General features: G+C 31.5%; 1 protein-coding gene across 2 annotated transcripts in view; it reads right to left on the minus strand.

Moving 5' to 3' along the window:
• The window catches only part of LOC139517113 (dentin sialophosphoprotein-like), a 43,899-nt gene extending 19,851 nt beyond the window's left edge, over positions 1-24,048 (minus strand). For both annotated transcript variants that reach the window (XR_011663081.1, XM_071307797.1), the window contains exons 1-2: positions 23,412-24,048; positions 12,474-12,614 (exon numbers count right to left, since the gene is read on the minus strand). Coding sequence is in view for 1 of the 2 variants with exons in the window: in XM_071307797.1 (XP_071163898.1) it covers positions 12,474-12,614; positions 23,412-23,595 (325 nt within the window). In the remaining variant the exon portion in view is untranslated. The remainder of the gene's footprint in view (positions 1-12,473; positions 12,615-23,411) is intronic.
• Positions 24,049-24,833: the final 785 nt, after the last annotated feature.

The following is a 24,833-nucleotide window of genomic DNA, read 5'->3' on the forward strand; positions in this document are numbered from 1 at the left end:
GTTGTTTTTTTAGGCCTTAAAAAGCCTAAACATGCAATAAATTAAGTTCCAACAAGGGCATGGCCACAACTTTTATACTTATTCATTTCCTGCATTTGGTTTCTCCTTTAGGATCAACCTTCACTAATAAAATCATGTGGGTGGTGTTTTCTTGCAACTATATTATATATGTACCTAATCTTTATATGTATGATTTGGATACTACAATGTAGTATAAATGTATTAAATCTGAGTTATTGAATCATCCAATGTGCATCAATAATTCAATACTTCAAACGTGAAGAAAAAAACCATAATCATGTAGTTATATGTACTTCAATTTTCCGCAATTTTATTCAACATGTGAAACATATTTAGTGGGCAGATCAATTTCCAAAGGTTTATTGGTTTTAATAACACAAATCTACTCCTACATAGTATTTCTGATATCTTAGCATTATGGAGGGATAAAAGTAAATGTTAATTATTTCTCTATATAATAGAAAAAATAAATGATATCCCCGACACAAAATAATTACATGCACAGCAAACAATACAACCAGATGCTCCACAGGGCGCAGCTTTATACGACCGCAGAGGTTGAACCCTGAACAGTTGGGCAAGTATGGACACAACATTCAAGATTGATACTGTCTGATTTTGGATTGTGGTCAAATTTTTGACATAATAAAGGTTTCTGACACAAAATAAATGTGGTAAAAAACTTTGCAAATCTATTGCTCGTTACTGTTAGTGTGAAATTGAAGATTTCATCTTTAAAACTTTTCAAAAATTTGAAATTTGAAGAGAAAAAAATATATGCATCCCCATAAAAAATTGTAAAAAACACAACCCCCACAACCCCCACCCCCCAACTTATTGAAACCCCCCTTTGGAGCAATAACCCCAAAACTCAGTGCCAGCCTTTCCTTTGTAGTATGGAACCTTGTAGTACAATTTCAGCGAGATCCATACACTTAAACACAAGTTATTGTCTGAAACTAGAAAAATGCTTCTTTTTGGCCCTTTTTTGGCCCCTAATTCCTACATGTCTGGGGCAATTTACCTGAAACTCAATCCCATTCTTCCCTTTGTTATATGGAACATTGTGGTACAATTTCAGAGAGATCCATACCCTTACACACTAGTTATTGTCTGGAAACTAGAAAAATACTGGTTTTGGGCCCCTTTTTGGCCCTTAATTCCTAAATTTTTTGCCCCATAACCCAACCTTCTACTTGTGGTATTTAACATTTGTGGTACAATTTCAGAGCAATAGAAATATCTATATACAAATTATTATCCTGAAACTAGAAAAATGCTTGTTTTGGGCCCCTTTTGGGCCCTTATTCCTAAACGGTTGGGGCAATCATCCCCAAAATTAATCCCAGGCTTTCTTTAGTGGTATTGAACCTTCTGAAAAATTTTGGACAATGACGACGACACAGACGACAACACCATACCATTATACGATCCAAAAATATTATTTTTTTGCGGTCGTATAAAAAGCAAAGGAACAGTGCTTTTACTGCTGTTCTAAATCTTAAAGTCACAGTTAGGCTTCAACACAGGGCAAATATACTTTCACCACACTGCAAAAGAATTTATCCTATATTTTCAGAATTATACATATTGCCTAGCCTGAATTGCCTATATATTAACTTCATGCATTTATTGACAACCTTTAGAACATTATTTGGTTCTTTTTAAACCACAAAATTATTATTTAAAATTCAGTAAGTTTTCATTTATTTTTTAAATTTATAATATGGTGATGAAATTCAAAAGCAGCATATAGTACTTGTAATGAACAAATACATGCAATATATCAGAAGTTCCATGAAGTAAAAACTTGTATATCAATATACAAGGTCAGGACAGCAATAATCATGCATGATTATTTAGGTATGTATGTCGACTCAATCTTCCTGACAGCAAAATCTTATGTATGTTGTCAACTTCATTAAATATTAAAATAGATGTTAAATATATGCAGTGCTAAATCAGATTCAGAATATTTCTAATTCTTCACAAGGATAAAATATGTTACATGTTTATAACAATTCCTTGGTTGTTTGTTGTTTGAATAAGATGTGGACACAGAAGTATGTCTCACCTAACTGCACTAAATACTACTTAAAAGGTTGTTGGCCTTTAAAATGTACTTTGTTTCTGCAACAGCAAACAAGATGTCATAGACTTTCATTACAACCTTAAACAGTGAATGTTTGGTAAAATTTGCAAAGCTTGCTTTAAGTGTTGCTTTAAACTAACTAACAATTCTTATACGTTTTATCAAGACATCTTCTGAGGAGATGTTTAACATGTAAAAGCCAAGGCAAGGAATTCTTGAAGCTTGCAGAATAAGCACAACCCTATATGGTCCAAGTTTAAACTTTCTTCCATAACCTGATAATGCCCTAAAAAAGCCCCATCTATCTACCACCTAGGGATGGACTGCCTATGCACCTTTGTTGGTTTAGCACATGAAATCAATGTTTAAAATATTTGTAAATGCAATGTTAAAGACAATGTGACCCAACAAAATGTCATTATCCTCAACAGCTGGTATAGGTTTACAACCTAGTCATATCTCATATGTCAAACTTACTATTGATATTTTACTGTAAAAAATGTTATGACATAATTTTAAACCAGTGTAAAATGTCTTTGCTTGTGAAATGGAAAAAAAATCATAAATTATTTATATTGATAATACATAAAGTACTATAGTTTTGATATTTTATGTTGACAAGACTTATTTTATGTTACCTTCAGAAATGACAAGGTTTAGCAATGCAAAAAAAACTGCCAACAATTTTTTAATCTTATGAATTTTAAAGGAGTTCAAGCAAATAAAAGAAATAAAAGTTGTATGACAAAATTAAAGGAAAGATATTTGGTAAAGATAATAGGTACGTCCCTTAATACATTTAAAAAAAATTAATTAAAACAATTAAGAAATTCCACCATATTATGTAATGCATATCAAAATAGTTAAACATTTCTAACCACAAACCACAACCACAATTGATTGTACACTAATATGTAAACATGAACTTGAGAGATAGGAATTTAGGGTAGGCAAAAATATTCTTTAGTAAACATATCAAACCTTAAAATAATATCTTTATAAGCTTTACCACAAAACTGTTTGCTTGAATAATAACCACTAAGAAATTCCGTGGAAAGTGTTACAGGTATATTCAGAAAAATAATATGTTATATAGATATACCCAGCATTGTTCTACAGCTATGTGCTGGGTCTTGTTTTTTTTAATATTCTAGCTCACAGAGTTACAATCTGAGTGACATCAGTCACCCTACTACATGTATAATATTATTCTTAAAACACACAAGTCCCATTCGTACTTCTAAATACCACATGTTAAGAAGGGAAGCAGCAAATTATTTGGTTGACCCACAAGAAAACTCAGCTGCTGCCAAGAGATTACCAATTGGGTTAAATTTTGCAAAATATTATTCCCCAAAACACTATTATTACAAATATTCAGTAAATTGAGAAGTTGCTTGCACTGTTACGCTAAGTATACACCATTTGCTACTAGACAAGAAAAATCAAAGGCTTAATAGGTTTGATAAAATTTCTTAGTTACTAATCTGCTTAAAGGAAAAGACTTCCCAGCAGATGAGAAATCTCTTACACAGTGAAACTGAATATTATTAAGTTTGCATGACCAACAACCAACAAAATGGGTGCCACATTTGTAGCAGGATCTGCCTACCCTTCAGGAGCACTCAAGATCACTTCCAAGTTTTGGTGGGGTTTGTGTTGCTTGTGAGTCTTTAGTTTTCTGTGTTGTGTTTTGTGTACTGTTGTTTGTTTATCTTTTTCATTTTTAGCCATGGAGTTGTCAGTTAATTTTTGACTAATGAGTTTTAATGTCACTTTGGTAATGTTAACCTCTCTTCCAGACTAACATACCAAATCAGTCTTTAAAAAAGAACAACAGGACCAAGGGACAAGCAAAGTGATTGCAGTATACTCTTTGAGTGGGTTACTATAATACTATAATATGCATGTTACCCAGTATTGAAAAGAAATGAAGGATCTTTAAAGGACATGAACATATTTTTAATTCATTACATTTGTTATAAAATTCCAGTCACCAGTATACACAATTTTTCACTTTTTTCTAAAAGCTTTGTTCAGTAGGAGGTTTAAATCAGAAAGAAAGTTATGGTATTGATATCAATCACTCTAGTAAATGTTTTACTACTTTTATGTAATTGAGAACATATTGAATCAAAGATGAGACCCCCTTTAATTTTGTACTGTAATTAGAGGATTAAGGATTTTCTTCTTTTTATATTGAATGGATGATATTAACACCCTTTGAATAAATGCATGTGATAAAATAGTCAGGTATTGAATAACTTATTGCATATTCAAAATTAGACCTGAATGTCTGCAATTAAAATCTTATGATTCATTTTACAATGTCAAAACACAATCTTAATATTTCTGATGAAAGATGACATGCAAAATTTCTAAAGATATCAAGCATGTCTTTTAGACATTTAGAAATGTTTTTGCTTTCAACTTTTTTATTTATAATTAGGATCTATAAGACAGCCACACATCTTAACCATTCATTGTGAACATGCATGTTACTAAAAACAATCCTTAACATGCTGGTTCTTTCCTTGACAGATGATGCACAATTTTCCATTTTCCAATTTATAGACTGTACATCTGAACGAAGTCATGACTGTCCCCAACAATAATTCAGATTAAGTAATATAGAACTGGCATAATTTGTTTTCAGGTGTGGGCTTAGCAATTTCAAACGATGCAAAAAATAGACAAGGAACTGCATGGCCCAAAAACAATGGTTCAAAGCCATTTGGAAAAGATAAAACCCATCCAGATCCAACCACCGCTGCGGTTCTTTTGTCCCATTCTGCACTGTCTGATTTATTTATATACTTTCTAATATGTAAAAGTATTTTTAAACTTTTTTTGTAATGACATTAAACGTGAAGCACACCAATATCAAATTGTTTCATCAAAATCTAAATGTGCAGTTTGGTCATTTTTTTGGACTAAAACAAAAGAAGTCGTAGAGATTCTGTCAAATTTAAGCAAAATACCCAATAAAATGAGTTTAGGATATATTGTCACAATCATGTTTGAATGACATCCCTAATTTGTAACTGTTATCAGATAGCAGTAAGACCATACACTAACAAGATACAGATTAGACCACTCTGTTTAAACAAACATTGTAAGATATACTGAACAAACTCCACTTATTATCACAATACTGTACATTCTTACTTAAGGGAAAATTCAGTTTAGCTAGACTATTGTTGTACAATATATTTGTATTCACATTTAAGATTCAGAGCAAAAAAGTATTCATTCAACCTTTTTTATAGAGTTTACCAAAAATGTTGACTAGTATTCATATTTTTTAAGAGGCCAGCTGAAGGACGCCTACGGGTGCGGGAGTTTCTCGCTACATTGAAGACCCATTGTGGCCTTCGGCTGTTGTCTGCTCTATGGTTGGGTTGTTGTTGCTTTGACACATTCCTCATTTCCTTACTCAATTTTATATGCCTTTATAACATTTTTGTGTTATAACAAAAAAAAATTTTATATAGGCAATATCACAATTCATGCGAAATATTTATAAAATTACATTAAAATAACTGATAAAATGCTTTTAAGCCTATGCCCTTGGGCCTTGACCTTTATACTGTATTTTGTCATATTTTAGATTCCTCCAAATAACTGTCAGGATGAAAAACAGCATTAAAATCATACAAAAGACAAATATCCTATCCAAACACAATACCCTGACTTAAATCTGATGATGATCTCTGTGTTAAAATGTGTATGTGTTTGGTGGAATACAGCAAATACTAGCATGTAAATGGAAATGTTTGGTTTAACATTCATAATAGAATCCAACATGTAGACGAGTTAGTAAGAGATGCTCCAGGAAGTTTAATGGGGAATCAAAAAGGGGGGTTGATCAACAATGAATTTAAATAGGGACATATAGTTGGAGCCCCCCCCCCCTTTATCCTAGGTTGGGAACTCCCTGTTAGAAATGGCTGGATCTGCTCCTGCAGGACATCAATTGCTTCAATTTGATCATCTTAAAATAATCTGAACTTTGCCTGTTAAAACTGTTTTCAATTGAAAAATATAGATATTATATAAACTTGAAGTTAATTTGACTGATAACTAACTGGTTAGTTATTCACAGAAAACTTAACATATCTGACAATTGGCTGATATTTTAAAATAAGAAAATCAAAAATAGAGCAAAAGAGCAAAAGATACAATGAAAAGATTAAGAAGGACAGACAACACCAGCTAAGCTATATAGACTTCATTACAGATTACAAATTTTTCACCTGCTGCTAAACTTATTGATAAATATTATGAACTTCACTGCTCATTTGGTTGTTAAAACTCATGATAAATATTTTAAACTGTTTTAACTTTCCAATTATGAAAACCCCTGTAACAATCTGTCAAAACCACTCAGAAGCTTTAAAACTCACAGATACAAAAACATGGGTAAACTTGTTCATCAGTGTTTTCACCTTACAAAACAAACATACTTGAACCTGTCTGGTAGATAAATTGGTTGTTTTACTAACAGCAGTAAACAGAGAGAAATGAAAAGTTAACAACAGCTATTCCTTTTAAAACATTTCAGTCTCAAATGATGTATACAAATTAAAGTACATGTACTAACAAATCTTCAAACATTTTCCTCCAAATTAACCTTATTATATCACTATAGAATGATGCTCTTTAAACCAAGCACATGTACATTTTTACATTTTAAAAAGTAGATATAAATTCTTTAAAGCATATATTTCAAACCAAATAATTGAAGTTTCATAACATTTCTAACAACTTTTTAAATTTATGTTTCAACCTGACCAACTTAAATTCAATTTATCAAATAAATAACACTTTATTATCACTTAAGATAGAATGTGATGAAATAAAAAAAGTCTATGTTTACTCTTTTTTTTCATCATATGCTCATTATGATTTATTGGAGAATATCTAAAGTCTATTTAGAATCTTATTAACTGACTCAATGATAAAAGTCATGCTTCAGAGGGTGTCATTGAGACTTTTTGTTAAACTGAGAGGTAAAAAGAGGATGTTCCCATCTACATTTTAATGTTATATTCCAATAGTCATTTTTCAAATAAAATAAGCTTGATGTCGTCAACATTAAAACATCAGGAAGCAAACTATTATAATTTAATTAAAAATGATATTGTTTGTTCTTATTACTGAAGATTCTTTAAGTATCCTTAGGTAGTTGTTCATAAAATTCTCAAATTAAAATAGTGTCAAAAAATGAAAAAGAGGAATTTAAACAATGTCATACTTCAATGCACCATCAACTTAAATTTTCAAAATGAGTGCTTTTTATAGCTTGTTCTATGGTTTTGTACAATAATTTGCATCTGATTAAAAAGCTTTTATAAGAATGTTTGTTGTTGTCCAGTGTCACTTGAAACCACAACATATGTGACAAAATATCTATATTGCACTAAATTAGGAAAATCTTCAATAATATTTCCTTTGATATCTGTAGAGTTTTATTGCAAATAATATTTTGCTGTTATCTTTCAAATCAGCAAGCTCTTTTAAAATTGTGTTAAATCTATACTTTGATTATCATTTTAAAATTAGGTCAAACATGATAGAATCAGACCACAAAAAAGAGACCAAAGCTATGGTCATTGAGAAGATAAAACCATTGTAAATGTGATAAAAAGAGTCTTTTTGTCATAAACTTTATTGACCGATACTACATTAAAATCTGTTGCTGACAGGTTCTTGGGACAAATATTAAAGTCGAGCAGGACATTTATTTATGATAAATGGTATTAAACCATCTAGATATGGTCAGTTTTGACTGACATTTATATGATCATGTAAACCTTTGTCCTTATGTAGGAGTGGTCAAGACAGGTGTTATACTTGTCTTACAAATGTTAATGAGAAGTGAACTGTACAATATTTCATTTGCTGGTAGTTTCTAGTTAGAGCCAGGAAACTATACCTCTTATAACCATGTATACCACTGTCATGAAAACACACTCCTTTAAAAAAAAATTGGTTTTATCACAGTTTCTAAATATCTATATTATTCCAAGTAAAATAAGATATGCATATCATTACTGAATTTAACAGCAGATTAATTCATTTTCTAGAGCTCACATTCTCCAGGATTGAGGAAATTTTTGTTCTTTGGGGCTACTTGCATTTGTGGTTTTTACAAATCTGCATACAAACTTACTGGAAATTTGCATTTATTGGTCATGTAAGGTTAAAAAAGATTCAATCTGAATTCTCATTGCATATCTGAAGAGCAATCACTTGAAAGACCCTAGTGAACTATAGTATTACATGATTTAAAAAAGACTTCTAAGTAAATATTAAAACAGTTTTTAATACATTAAATGCATATACATTTTTAGACAAAGATTTTATATTAGAAAAGAGACTTAAACATTTTCATAGAAATTTTGTTAAAAATACCTTTGTTCCCATTATGATAAGCCCATCCTATTTAATACCAATATTTAAATTCATGTGTTTCTGTGTTACAACTTAAATCTTACAATTTAAAATGACAAGTGAAACATGTTAACAATCTCAAACTCGGTTAAAATAATGAAAACGTTTTAAATTCCACCAGGTGAAATGTTTTTCTAACTTTATGAACTATCTCTTGTTTGTCAATTGTCAGTTGGACCTACAAAAATAGTCCATTTACTAATGTAAACAAGATATGTCACTTTCTCCAATTTTGTCTTATGCCCCTGAAGATCTTTAGAATAGGTATTAACTTTGTGTGGGGGTTTCTGGTGTAAATCAACAGAGCTTTTTACTTATTAAATAAAAAAATTCAAGATTTTTTTGACAGATTTTTATGAATTTCTATAACAAGCCTCTGTATATATTGAAGTACTATATCAAGGTGTTATTCTTAACCATGTTACCATTGTTGACATAAAGCATATATATCTAAGAAAATATTGTCACTCCAGTTTTAAATGAATGATATATATAGTGACTCCATTGTTTAAGAAATATCATTTGCAGCACTACACAAGAATATAACAGTTGTGAAATTTCTTTATTCACATATTCTAAGTTACATATAACTTAAGCCAATTAATACTACACTGTATAACAGTTACCTAAAATTGGTGGGCTTAAAGGGTGCATGACATTTTAGAGCCGATCATATAGCCCATTTCGCTGGGATGGTATAGAGGTGGTATAATCCCTTCCACTGTATTTTCTACTGTCAATTCAGTAAAAACTTTTAAAGATGAATAAAAATCAGCATACTCCTTGAAAAATATTTTATTCAAGTTTACTTTCAATATTATGTTTATACAAAAATAAGAAGTAGACTGATTGCTAAGGAGACAACTCTCCACCAGAGACCAAATGATCTGTTAATATTTGTTAAAACATGGAAATATAGGTTGTTGATACAAACCAAATGCAAGGAAAACAAAATGCAATATGTAACAGATACCCTTATCAGATCAAGAAAGTATTGAAAAAGATGGAGATGTTTTGATAATATTAAAGATTTACAGCTGTTCATATATGAACTGATACATGTACTACAGAAACTTAAAATTTTGAAAAATATGAGAACCAGTCTTATTGAGCAAAGTATGCATTTTAATAAATATGACATTTTAATGTTGTGCTATTTTGACATGGTAATTTATCATTCTTCTATCATATGTTGTAAAAAGTAAACTACAGATTAATTTTCTGTTGCTAGAATTGGTTATGTTTTGGCACTAACAAAAATCAAGTGTTTTTCATTGTCCTGCACTGGATTCTTACATCAGAGAATAAATGGGAAATGTAAGTTCTTAATTAGTTAGTTTTATTTTCCATGGCAGGGCATAATAGTATGCATGTAGCTTGAAGGAAAAGAACCAAAGTGAATTTTAATTAAACTGTTTAATGTGGATTCAGTTATTTTCGTTGGTACCAATTTTCGTGGATTGAGGAAAACTTGCATATTCATGGATATTTAGTTTTGTGATTTTGGCAAAGTTTGCATACATGCCTTTAGAAAATTTGTAATTTGTTGAACATTCAAATTTGGTTACTCTGTTTCAATGAAATCCGCAAAAAATTGGTATCCAACAAATAAAAATGAATTCACAATAAATGATTCTATTACCATGTTGAAAGTCCTTCACGTTATGTAAAATAGTTTTATCTTCACACCATAAAAGCATACAAAATAATTGAATTTGGAGAATGTTGCACCAAGGAGGTTATATGAGTCTCATATAACCACCTTGGTTAACACATGTTTGTGAAAATGCACTATTGCTAAAGGACATTTTAAAATTTGCAATCAGACACTTATATTTTAGCTGAAAGGGGATTTATAATGCTCTTGTAACATTATATTTATATAGACTATTAACTTATGTATATTATCTTTTTGAGAAGTCCCTATTATCTCCAATGACGTAAGCACTTAAAAATATAAAAATAACATTTACATAAAAGATATACAAAAGGTATACAATAATGCTGAATCCACAATGTTAATACATTTCTTAATATCAAAATTTAGTTCTATTTTCATGGATATATCTAAATATTTAGACACACCTAACCTTCATATGATAATATATATTAGCATGTTGACAGAAATAAATCATATTAAAAAATACATATTTTCAATGATAAGGTTCATTTCAGTTCAACTCTTTTCAAAAAATGGTAGTTAAAATTTGACATCTCCACAATATCTTTTAATGGAAATTCTATATGTGTTTATACCTATTTTCAAGCTAAGAGTCACCTAAATAGAATACATATAACATGTCAATTTTGGACTTATGTTCTCGTACTTTGTAACATTATAACTCACTCCTTCAAATTGTTTTCAAAATAAATAAATTAGGGAAAGTAACATACAAATCATTCCATTCATATCAAACTGCTATAGTGCTTTTTTGTACAATATTAACACAATTTTTGTGTCATTTATTCAACTTATTTTGACATTATGTCACAAAAATAGAACTTACCTTAATATATATTTACTCATATTTTTAGAATTATTCAATTATTCATTAAATAATTATTTTTTTTAAATGTGGTATTTTTATATAAGGTTCCTTCTCAAAAGTTTTACCCGATTAAGGATTATCAAATTCATCAGTGGTTTTGATTAGTGCAAATTGAGGATATTCAACAACAAAATTAAGGCATAAGCCATAGGCAGATCCAGGGGGGCCTGGGGGGCCCCGGGCCCCCACTTTCGTGGGGAAAATTTGGTTGATTATATAGGGAATCATTGAAGCATGACTGGAGCGGGCCCCCCCTTAGGTCAGTCAGCGGGCCCCCCCTTAGGAAAAGTTCTGGATCCGCCACTGTAAGCTTTGCAAAACAAAATGATGACAGACTGACAAACTGGACAAACATTTACCTTTGAAACTTTGTTGCATGGGGAATAATAAATTTATTTGCACATCTATTGCATATTACAAACAATGTACTAAAACAGAAAGCTTTCTTTGCTAAAATACCTTAAAATAATTCAGCTGTTTATTATATGAACAAATATGTTATTTTTATGCATCTTTAGGTATAAAAGTGAAATAATGTACAGCTGAGGGCTATATTTTACTGAATATTTCACAAGTTAGTTAGATTAACATACGTTCCTGTGGTATTGATTGCTTGTTATTTGAATACCATAAACATAAATCACAATAATTGGGATAATTTGCAAATTTTTATAGATTCTAATTTTGATCCTTGGTTCCTTCATTTTTTTTCATATATGAAGGGTGAATATTGAGTGCTAATGGTATATGATTACAAAAAATGTCTGCATCAACAGATTTGACAGGCTGTTCTAACTTATAGTATTACATAATTAACACTATTTAGTCATTTTTAAATGCCCAGATTGTGACAACCCTACGCTAACAATTTTTTTTATTTTTTGTTCCTTCATTTAAATAGTTGACAGTAATATATTTTTATTAGCAATTTTTATGCCATGACAATTCAAGCCTCCTAACAAAAAAAACTATACCTTATTACAAAATGTATTACCAATTTCTATTATTTTTTTCTAAAAAAGTACACATATTTTATTAGGGGCCAGCTGAATCCTGCCTCTGGGTTTGGGATTTTCTCACTGTGTTAAAGAAACATTAGTCCCCTTGGGCTGTTTTCTGGACTTTGGTCAGGTTGTCTCATTGACACGTTCTCGATTTCGTTCTACGCGAACGTTATTCTACGCTTACATTGTATGTAACATTTAAAGAGATATAACAATCCATTTCATCTTATGCGTATCTTTTTCTTACATTTTCAAGTATTTCATCTCAGCTGACTTTCAATACTGTAACAAATGTGACATTACCCTTCCTACAAAACAGGAGTTTTCTAAGTAGTGTGAGTTTGTATTTACCTTCTTCTGCTAAACTTATATCCGCAGGAATGTCACTGTCGTTGAAACCTGGATTGGTATGTCCTCCATCAGGCGATGCACTATCTCTCTCTTCTACTAATCTGTTCTTTTTTATTGGTGTAGACTGAGGACTTAATAGATCTATAATAACATTGTTATACATTTTAAATTAGAATTAATTTATAAAATAATCCTATGAATTAAGGAACAGTAATAAATGTGTGCAATGAACATTTCTATAGTCAGTATGATATCTTGCTCATTTCTGCTTCAGTAATAAAACTAATTGATATATATTATACATTCAGAGTATCTGTTATTTGCATGAAAATATTGTTGATACAAAAAAAAATGCACATTATTGGGAATCCATAGTAGCTGACCATTCTTTGGTCTTATTCTTACTTCGATGCAATCACTCATTGCTTGGCAAAGAGACAGCAAAAACCCAAAAATGAAAATGTGGATTACTTTGTGTGTTCAATTTAAAGCAGTTAAATAAGTCATTGTTTCAAATGCAATCAGAAAATTGATGTTTATCCCAAAAATACCAGATGCAATGATTGAGCAACAGTAATAATGTAAAATTTATCTATTATTTTATTAAGCCAAAAAAAAAGATGTGATGACAAGTATAGTTGTTTGTCCTAGAAATAATATAACCATATTAAAATTCAGAAGAGAAACAACAAGATTAATTTAAGGCCTGCAGGCAGAATCATACTTCCACAATACTAGCTTGTAATTTAATTAAAGTGTTGACAATTTCAGATTTAAAAGCGGAAGTTTGAGACAATATGTTTTAATTTGAGAAATAAATTGCCTACATAGTGTTAAATGTTTTGTATGCTTAATAGTTGAGCTCTCTATGTAGACTGCTGCATGATAAAATCATTACAAAAGTGATAGTATAGAATAATTTTACAAGCAAAAAAAAATGCTTCAGCCAAAAAAATAAACACTGTATTCTAGCTTGAACTTTTGTAAACTAAATTTGTGTTTTAGAAGTACATGTAGAAGAATTTTAGAATACTATCAATTTTTTTCAACTTTAAATGGTATATGCGCAACTTAATTTGGGAGCAGGGGAGGGCTAGAAGGTATAAAAGGTTTAAAAAAAATAAAAAAAGAGCTGCAAATTATTGCATCCTTATTATTGGTTGCATGTACAAAAAGCTGATACAAGCAACAATCATGTCAATAATGGATATAAGACCAAATAGTTTGGTATATATACACATGCAACATACTCCGATATACTACACGATTCTTTATTTCTAGAACTGATATCTTTTATCTAACATACTTTAAGGCAGATGTTATAATGGGACAATGTCACAAAGTTCATAAAGAAGATATGTCTATAATGATACATGTATGTACCAATGTAGTATACATGTACCATATTTGCATGCATTTATCATTTTCTGTATCTAAAAGTATAATTTTCCTATAATTTTCCTACTTATTGGTTAAGGACCAATACATAGGTTATCAATTAAACCATTACCCAATCATACTTTTATTTACACCATAATACCATTAGCTGTAACTGAATATCCTTCATTTATTATGCTTGTCCTAAATTTTTAAGGTAAATTCCTTTACAATCTGAAAGTCCAACTCTTTCCCAACTACAGAAAGAAATCTTTTTGTAAAAGTCATAATGTAATTCAAATAATCTACCATCAGCTTGTATCATACACTATTTCACCAGTCCAATGCGAGTTGTATCCCTCTGCCATTATGGAAAATCAAAAAAGAAAAGGCTATGTTGATTAATAACAATTATAGGAAGTACAATACTTATTTTCAAGAAAAACATGTGCCTTAATCAGAGGCAGATTTAGAGGGACCGGGGCCCCCCTTTTCTGGGAAAACTTTGGTTGATTATATAGGGAATCACTGAAGCATGACCGGAGCGAGCCCTCTCTTCGGCGGTGTGGTCACGTTTCTCCAACATTTGATAATTAGACTAAAACAACATTAGGGATTATGGGGTCCTCTTAAGGACTCGATCTTGATATCTACCTGTAATTCACCTGTTCTTGACCAAAATATTGTTTAAAAGGTATATATTTTTTAAAGATATATATATTCTTTAATAGTCTCCCAAAATTGTAAAAGTCCATATAGTCTAACACAGTGATGTATTTTTTTATTTTATATAAAAAAAGATGTGCATGGTATGATAGACAATGAGACAACTCTCTACAAGAGACAAAATGAAACAGAAGTTAACAATTATACATAAAAAAAGAAGATATGGTATGATTGCCAATGAGACAACTATTCACAAGAGACCAATGACACAGACATTAACAAATATAGATCACCGTACGACCTTTAACAATGAACAAAGTAATACCGCATAGTCAGCTTTAAAAGGACCCGAGAAAACAAATGTTTAACAATTCAAACGAGAAAACTAACGGCCTAATTTATGTACAATATAATAAACGAAAAAGGAATATATTACACAGCAACGACAACCACCGAATTACAGGCTCCAACACTCCCCCTTATCTTGAGACATTGGTGCAACAGAACAATAAAAGAACTGTACAAAAACATACATAAACAAGCAACAAATAATCTAAGACTAAATTATCAATCACTACACATCCAGTATCCGTTACCGTACGGCCGGAAGCAATTTTTTGCTTTTTTCATAATTTTTTTCTCTATTTTTCATAATAATGTACCGGTATTATAGATTACAATGTTGCGATCCTGAATAAAAATTAACATTTTATATTTTGAGAGCTATTAAGAATTTATATATCTTGAGTCATTAATCTTATATAAAAGTACAAAACGCAGCTTATTATCACCGATACAGTTTATTCAAAATTCTTAGTCAACTTGCATTAATTGTCCAAAGCTCAAGTAACAAATCGAAAATACTAGTAGTGCACAATATTCACCATGCCAGTTCCCACAGTTAAACACTATATAGATCACGACGCGAAGTGATGTACCCAATTTGTATCAGCTCCGTTTTCGTGGAAAAAGTGGACAGATATACGACTGACTATTTCATCTGCTAAGACAGCATACCACGAAAACTGGGTTCGGCTCTACTGATATACAGACAGAACGACTAGGTAGATATATGGTTCTTCGCACTAGAAGACAATCGCTTTTGGTGACTTTTTACATAAATAAAACTTGGCTTTTTTGCATCGGTTTAGATTTAACATCTACATGTAACACAAATACAAAAATATATCAAGTAATAGAATACATTACTAAAATGAGGTACAGTCAGTGAACATTTCGATTTTTCATGTTACTTTTAATAAAAAAAAATCTTTTAAAAAAAATAATTTCTAGATTATTTCTTCATAATTTTTTATGAAATTTTCAGTTTGATTAGAATTTCCCTTGTTTATTTAAGGATTTTTGTTGTTGAATAACCTTTTTAATTTTGTAAATCAAATACGGCGGATGAAAATAATTACGTAACCGTTTCTGGTTATACTCGACCAAAAATATATGGTTTGTTAATGTTTTGATATAAATATTTTTTAACAATATCCCTTTTTACAATATTTTAGTTAAGACCTGATATAGTTGAATTACAGGTAATTATCACGATGCCTTATGAGGACCACCTAATCCCTTATGTTGTTTTAGTCTAATTATCAAATGTTGGAGAAACGTGACTAAACCTCTTCGGCAGTCAGTTGGCCTCCACTTATGAAAATTTCTGGCTCCGCCACTGTTAATTTGTATTCTTCCTTCCTCTCAAATGAATAAATCTGCCATACTGGAAATTGTCTAACACTTTATGCTCTTTCATCATTTCTTTGGAGTTAAGCATACATACATGAACCTGTATATATATTATTCATTTAAAAATTGAATGCTTCATTTTGTAACTTTGTTGGGGTTTAAAGCGTTGACCAAAGTACATTTTGTATGAAGCCTTGAAGCGCTTCATTCTAAAAATGTGCGCATGGTCAACACTCTTACAACCCTATGACTTTATGAAGTTACAAGAAGAAGCATTCTATACCGGGTAATTACATTTTTAGCTAGGATCATGAAAACACGATTTTTATTAAGTTTTTATTTAATTCACCTGTGCACTTTATTGTGGGACCTAATGTCATCATGAATGATAAGTTTTATTGTGTAATGCAATTGATTAAGGAATAACGTGATATGTGCATGAATGGAGTGATCCCCTCTTTAGTAGTCAGTGCCCCCTTTTTTATGAAAATTTCTCGATACGCCACTGATATCAGAAAAGCAGTCATAGTTATTTGATATTTTAGTGTAATATGATACATAACAGACAATGGGTCATTACATATCACTGCACATGGGATAGCTGTTTCATATTCCACTTGTTTCCATTCGTCTCAGAACATTGCATAAAGCTCTCCTGATATGGTATATGGAAAACAGGGAAAACCATTCATATTTTCCCACTTTTTCATTTTTGCGAACATTTTCACAGCTTTACCAAAAACTGCATGTTAAAATCAAATATTTGATTTTTGCATCTGAGTGAGAAATGTTTACAAAATTGGCTTGCAGAAACCATCCGGAAGTCTCAATACTAATATTAAAACCAATTCGGATAAATGATCCGATATGCATACAGCCGACTATCACAACACTTTTCCGTAAAAAATTAGCTTATTAATATGTTTACATTGTTTAATATAGGTAATAGAGACATAATACTCTCTGAGGTTAAATACAATCATTGAAATATATGTCCCTGATGTAACCGAATCAAAATAAAACGTACGGTCTCAGATCACAGGAATTTGTCTCTAAAGTTTACTTTACCAGTGTACATCTTTTCAGAGACATTAAGAGCCTGCGTATCAGATATCATATGTTGATCAGAATTAATAGATGAAATTGAACAAAGATTCAAAATTGAACTGCTTCAGCAAAGTTGATCTCAGAAGGATTTGCGATTGGCTGTTCTATTTATGGCCCTCTCTGAGCAGAATGCTTCTAAAGATCTCTACAGTAAGTCAGCAGAAAAATTTAAATCCTTGATCCTCGACTAACAAATATGAGATTTTGGGTTTTGATTGACTAATTATTCAATTAATTGGTTATCAACGCTACTTTCCACCCTTTTGGCTATTTCCTGACGGTCACTTCATGTTAGTTCGGCAAGAAAACTTACAATCCTTGTCAATTAAGACTGGAGTTGAGCGCACGTGTCGAATCGCCGGAACTCGCAACCTCAGTGTTGACAAGCTACTTATACAAAAGTTGGACTACTTTATAAAACCACCCGGCCACCTATTCCTGCTTGAAGGGTTTTGAAAGTTCCTACTGCTGGTTCTTCCCTAAAAAGCGCGTTTGAAGTTAAAATTCGATGATTTATAGCGTACGGCTTTTCCGGGTGTATATTTCAATTACTTATTTCAATCAAGACTGCAACTATGACTATCTGAATTTCAAAACAACATACGTGTCCAAGTCACAGGTATTTGGGGCACCCCTTTTTTGGACCTCACTAAAAAAAAATGTTTGGTGTTTTTTTTTAATTTATTTACAATTTTCTACAATGTATAAACATATATCAAGTCTCAACAATCCAATATTGCTAGTCGATTACAATATTTTTTTTACTATCCATATGAGCACCAAGTGAAAAAGTCACTTGGGGCTCGTATGGATAGTAAAAAATTTATTGAAATCGACTAGCAATGGATTGTTGAGACTTGATATATGTCATATAGCTGGAAGCACCCCCCCTTTTTTGTCTTTGGTTGGGAACCCACCCACCCCCCTTTTTAAAATGGCTGGATCCGCCCCTGGGGTATAAACCTTCTTTTTAAATGGAGCATTAGGTAAAAGTTTTTAGCTTATTCAGGCTTTTTGTATTCAACATCTGTTATCGAGCTGTTCTCGTGATATTCCGTCTCGCATCTCCTTTCAGCGGGCATCGCCAGTAGACGGCGTGCCCCTTTAGATCGTATTTGTTGTTAAATCTCGTGCTTTACACGATGTATTTAAATTTTAAGTATAAAACTGTCAGAAATGTGTTTGTCTTGCTCCGCTGGGCGGTTTATATTATATCATCGTGAATTATGCCCTTTCAAAAATCATGGATACGCCTCTGATGAACATGAGATGGATAATTTGCATCTTATACATGTGATGATACGCATATGGCTTATCTTAACAGTTTTGCAGTAGTAACTGACACACAGGATTGCATGTCACAAACATAGTTCTTAACTTTTCAAAATAAGTAAATTCCTCAAGTTATTCAATGTTGGTTACCGATCAAACATTGCTCTGTAGCTTGAAATCCAAGATGAAGATGTTATTCGAATTATTATGAAGCTAAAAGCTTGTATACATTGGCTTAAGGGTGTACATTATTGAAATACAAATCTTATGAAAAGTGGTATGTCATGACATTTGTGGAGACCTCATGCTTGGATCAAAGAGACCGGGGTCTACTCAATCAGATTATGCGTCGGTGATAACACCAGAGACAGTAAAGCAGCTAAGAGCGTTGTCGTCCCATATTACTTACAATGAACAGGTGTTGGTCCAGGACTGACACTCAAATTCTTGTGTTTTGTGTTATACTTATCGAAATCATTAGGTAAATTCCAAGAATGACAATATATAGGGACTAATCTGTTGCAGATTCACATACTTATATAAATTTCAGGGAAACCCACAAAGCTAAATGTATAGATAAGGAAATTTCAATACACCTAATATACAAAGACATGTTTAATGGTCTTTTAGTAAAGAGAGCAAAGTACACTAAAGTCATTGTCAAGACTTTCTTCTCTATCCGCATTCCCCGACAAACTGGCCAATTACTTTCTCAATTCTACGAAAACAAATTAATATTTGAACATCTTGCCCCTCATATTGTATATGTAGGACTTTAAAGTGCGATGGTACTCTAAAGTGCGATAGTCACGCTAAAGTTCGATGGAAACTTCACGATATTAGGCAATACGCTCAAAAAAGTAAAAATAATAGGCAACACACAAAAAAAGGTAAAAATTGTCATCGAAGGGCAATAACTCATAAAGACTAACATTTTGAACATTTTAGCCCTTATCACACTTTCATCAAAATTTGTGGAAAGTCTTAGGGAACACTTAACTGATATTTTAAAAGAACATACAGATATTTGTAAATCATTCTTGCTAGAAATGGATGTAAAATTGTTCACACAAAACATTATATTGTCGGCAAGAATATATAAATCGACCCAATGAGAATTATGGCTATTTTTTTTTTGTATTTATTTTCGCATTTAACGTTGTTTTTTTTAAAGGAAAATTCATCAGTACATCCTACAAATAAAACACATGATCTTTGCAAAAAAAAAGAGAAGATTTCATGTATAAAAAGTCGTGTTTTATAATAACGTAAAATAAAATTTTGATACTATTAGAACCTCAATGCTCTTCAACTTAATTTGTTCTTTATTTTTGGCTCTTCACTTTTTGACTGGAGCATCACTGATGAGTCTTTTGTTGGGTGTGTAAGGATATTATTTATACTTTGTAATTCGATCTTTTTAAGTATTATGAATAAACAAACTCCGTTCTCTCGTACCTTATTTTTTCAGGGCATACATAAAAAAGAACAAAGGTGAAGATATTTAAAGGATATATTATGGCTTGATTCAATCGAAAGAAACTGGGAAGGAATGTTCATCGATGAATATCAGTCACGAGTATTTTCCCTTATGGTAACACTATAGTATATGCCGAACAATAATGTTAGATCTTCCGCACCCTAGGGGAGTTCTAGCTCTTACTTGAACAAACAATGCATGTCAAGCCAAAAACAATATTGATACATTATGTGGGAAATGTAATGAAATTACAAGGTTTATCAGTCGAACTTAAGGTCCCTGGTTATATAATATATAAATCAGTGTTGTATTATTTAAATTAAACAATGAATAGACATGTATGATAGAGAATTCCCATACAAATCAAATTATACTATAATATTGACATAGCTTTTTTTATAATGAATGAAATCGCATGATTATTGAATGGAGATTATAAGTGTTGTGGAAGGATAAGCCACTTAAATGTTTAATGAAATGTGCAGGATATTTACTTATTTAGAATTTAAATGAGTTTAAATTTTAGCTTTCATTATTTGATTTCCACATTAATGAATAGATTGAAAAGACCCTTTTTAAACAATACACAGATCACATCTATTTCTTGCCACTTTGGTCAACTCGGTGCAAGAGATGCTCATATACATCTGATTCATGTTATCTCCTTTTTAAGTTACAATTGTCTCATTTACAGTCATTCATTTTGAGAAATTCAATATCCATAGTTTTTAAGATTGTATATTTTTTCGTCGACATGGGAAGCAACGGACACAACGAATGGTAATTATAGTAGCTACACGATTTGTGGATTAAGGTCATTTTGTTTTGCATTTTTTTGTAAGATGTTTTAAGACGCATTGATATAAATTGTCCGGCCTAATTCGTGAAACAATATGACAGTCAAACAGGACCCATCCATCAGAAGTCACCAAACAGCATTTGATGTGTTTAACACGACAGTGAAGGCCTCGTTGATGCCATAATCCTCCTTATTTATTGCAATATTAGATAATACACAGACATGCATACATGTATACATGTACATATGTACATTTAGTAGCATTGTCGGTACATGATAGGTCATTTCAATTAAAATAAATAATGTACGTTGGAATGGTCTTGAAATATTTACTGGTTGCTGTTATGAAACTGGCAAAACTCATTGTCATCGCATACAACTAGAAAAGTGACATATATAAAGTGTAATCAAACTTCAAAGGGGACACAAACTGATTGTTTTCCACAATGCATTAATTTAGTACAATCGTTTAAAAAATTGAGAATAAGATAAAAATAATTGTCTTCATATTTTTTGAATCGTTTACTTCGATACCGGACCTCGATCTTTTCCTATTGTATATATTTATATATATATATCAAAAGTTTTTTTGTTTTTTTTTTTATTATTTTGAAATAACAACAAAAAATATTTATTCAAGAATGATAGACTTAAAGCGCGTCGCTTATGAAAAATACCAACCTGTGTGTAGAATAGAAGTTATGGATATTATCGCTAATCATATATATATTTAATACAAGGCCGTAACTACCCTTGAGGCAAGTGAGGCAATTGCCTCACTAAAATTTCGACACTGATTATTTTTTTTAAACATATATATAAATATAATAATCGTTTGCTTTTCTGTTCTATAGCTTGTGACGTCATCACTCCTTTTAAACTATTCTTCCTGGATATAACTCAGCATCTCAACCACTGATGTTTTTCAAATACATTAACCTAGTAGCGATAATCATCATGGATCTCTAGTTAAAAACAGGCTCTTTCAGAAAAAGGAAAAGTGACACTGAAGGTAAAGAAGGAATAATTCTAGTAAACTAGTTTTTTTGTGAACAGAGTCTGAGTATTGCATATAACTTCATTAGAACAATCCAAAAACGATAAGTAGACTGACAAAGCAAGTACTGGTCTTCGGAAGGGGGCAGTCCTGTCTGCGTATTCATTTCTCCGTTTCACCAACTTTTGACAAATCAAGTACTGGGCATCACAAGGGGGTAGTCCTGTCTGCGTATTCATTTCATGAACTTTAATCTTTCTCTTTACAGATAAATAAAATATAAATAATATGAAACAAGGATGGATAGTTTTTATCTATGTTTCTTTAACCTTAAAAATTGAAAGAATATCCCATATTCCAGTTTGATATTATTGAGGAATGGTAGAACCTTTTACACAGGATTTTGTCTTTACTTATTCGGGACTACGGAATTTCGTTTCGTTACATTCGGGGTTTCGGAATCGAATACCTCAACCCCTAACCTTAAATTTATAGATTCTGGAACTAAAATACCACCAACTATTTCCAGAAATAATTTGAAATTACTGACCTACATGTAAACGTCAAAAACTCCATTCCAATTCTCCTGTACCCATATCATATATACTTACTCTAGATATATCCCTAGTTTGTCTACTCTTTGTCAGCGTAAAAGCGAGTTTAATATTTTGTAACTTCGACTGTATGGTGGTGCTTACAGGAAAGCTTAATTCCCTTTTGCAAACAAACATGACTGTTACTACCGATGCTGCTCCCAAATTTCTGACGGAGAAGGAATTGGAAGAAGACATTGATCATTGTGTTGATGATGGTGATGATAACGTGCTACCTTTAGAAACACAGACTGCCCTGAAACGACTGAAAACTTGGAAAAGAGCATGCACGAGTGGCGAGAGATTGTGCGGTCTTGCCATGCTCCATTCATCGCGATAAGGATATCAGCAGATCAAATTATGATTCTGAAACGATTTGACTGAACCGGCCATAGAAAAATTTGGCAAACTCTGACTGAATCGATGTTTGTTCTATGTTCTGGCAGCAGATTCAAATCAGTGATATTTGGATAATTATCTTACACATAAATTAAATAAAGTTGTTAAAAATTTTGGTGTAAGTAAAAGTCTTAAAATATGAAAAATTTATATAAAAAGTGTCCAAATTCAAATCATTATCAAACTCTCTAAAAATGCCTAGAATGCAGGATTTTGCACCATTCATTTCATACCCTCCAAAAAAAATTTCGCCTCGCTTCGCTCGGCTCGATTGTTTTGCCTCACTAAAATAAGATGCCCAGTTACGGCCTTGTAATAACGGAAAATTGAGATCATTTTGCAGACTTGTTCATCAGGTGTCAAGTATTTATCAGTGTGTTGCAAAAATCTATGTATTTTTTTACTGTTTAAAATATACCATACATGGTTTTGAGGGTATGCTCAGATTATATATTTTTTTTCAAACTGGAGTGTTTAGGTGGGTTTTTCATAAGTATCTTTTAACATCTCGTGACACCACAGTTAATTGCATTTACTGATTAATAATTCTTACCTCTTCTCCTTTTCCATAATACGAAGAAAATAATTCCAAATATCAGTAAAACAACAGCTAGTGTACTAAAAACACTAGCCACAACTATAACAGCAACACTTGGTTGTCCACTACACTCCTGACACTGCACTATTCCAAATAAAAGAATTAAAACTAAAACGTATAAAATATTAAATCTCCACATTTTAAAAAATAAAATCCAACGAAATGAGCAATTCAAAATAAAAAATGAATTTCAACAGATAAATCTACATCATATTTCCATGAACAAAAACACCTATATCTATCTCTGTACTCCTTAGCGAGATATGATCATATGTCATTCAAAGTTGTACGGTGAAACGAGTTCTTCACGGTCCCGTGAACTGTCTTGTTTACAATCCTCGTAAGTTCATATCAACCCCTTTCTACGTAACAATTATAAGAATTTGACCCGTGGTCATAGTCCGCTGAACAAACTAATTAACAACTAATTACAAAGTATTTTGTAGTATACAAGGTAAAAGTTTTTGGCGCTCCCGTTTTGGTTTTCGTTTCATGTTTTTATCATAAAATTTGTTCTTCTATTTGTTGATATATTATTTAAATAACTGAAATTCCTCCGGTCTCTTCACATGTAAATATTGATCTATATGCTAAGGTAGATAAACCGCATTCCTTTGAATTTACCTGTCTACAGGTGTAAAACAAACACAAGACTGCGTATGATAGTAGACAAACGGCTTTTTCGCGACACTACGATAGTTAATCGCAGCTGATTGCTTGAAAGAAACGGCGATTTTTATCAAGAACATATATTTTCTCAATTCAATAAAAAACGTTTTTTATTCTAATATCTTATGCAAACAAAACGGTCATCTCTTATGTCACTTTTGACTCTCGCTGTCTGTTGCAATTTGATAGAATGGATAACCATAAACAGTAAGTCACGACGAAGGATAGTTAGTAAACTGTACAGTGACAAAAAGTATATTTACTTACTACTGTAATTAGAAGATTAATTGCATACAGAGAACAATGAAGAAGATTCAGACAAAATTATGTGTCATGCATGCCATGTATATTTGTAAGTTGTAATATTAAATCGTCAGATCGGATATTACTTCTCATGCACATTATCAAAACTGCAATCTTACTGCACCAGAAGCGCATTTTGCAAATTAATGTAACTTAAGTAATGATGGAGACCAAAACTATTAATATCTCAGTCTTGTACACTAACTATAGCTCAAAACAATGATAAAGACATACAAACTGGTCTAGTCAAAATCATGGGTTTTGCAAAAGAATTTGATAAAGTGCTACACAAACGCTTACTAAAATGTAAAAAGATTAAAACAAACTATTTATATAAAAGACATACCCGACTATACGTAAAAAAATACAGCCAAAAAAAGACTCTTTGAAAACAACGCGCGCTGC

The sequence above is a fragment of the Mytilus edulis genome, chromosome 3, assembly GCF_963676685.1.
Source record: "Mytilus edulis chromosome 3, xbMytEdul2.2, whole genome shotgun sequence".
NCBI lineage: Eukaryota > Metazoa > Mollusca > Bivalvia > Mytilida > Mytilidae > Mytilus > Mytilus edulis.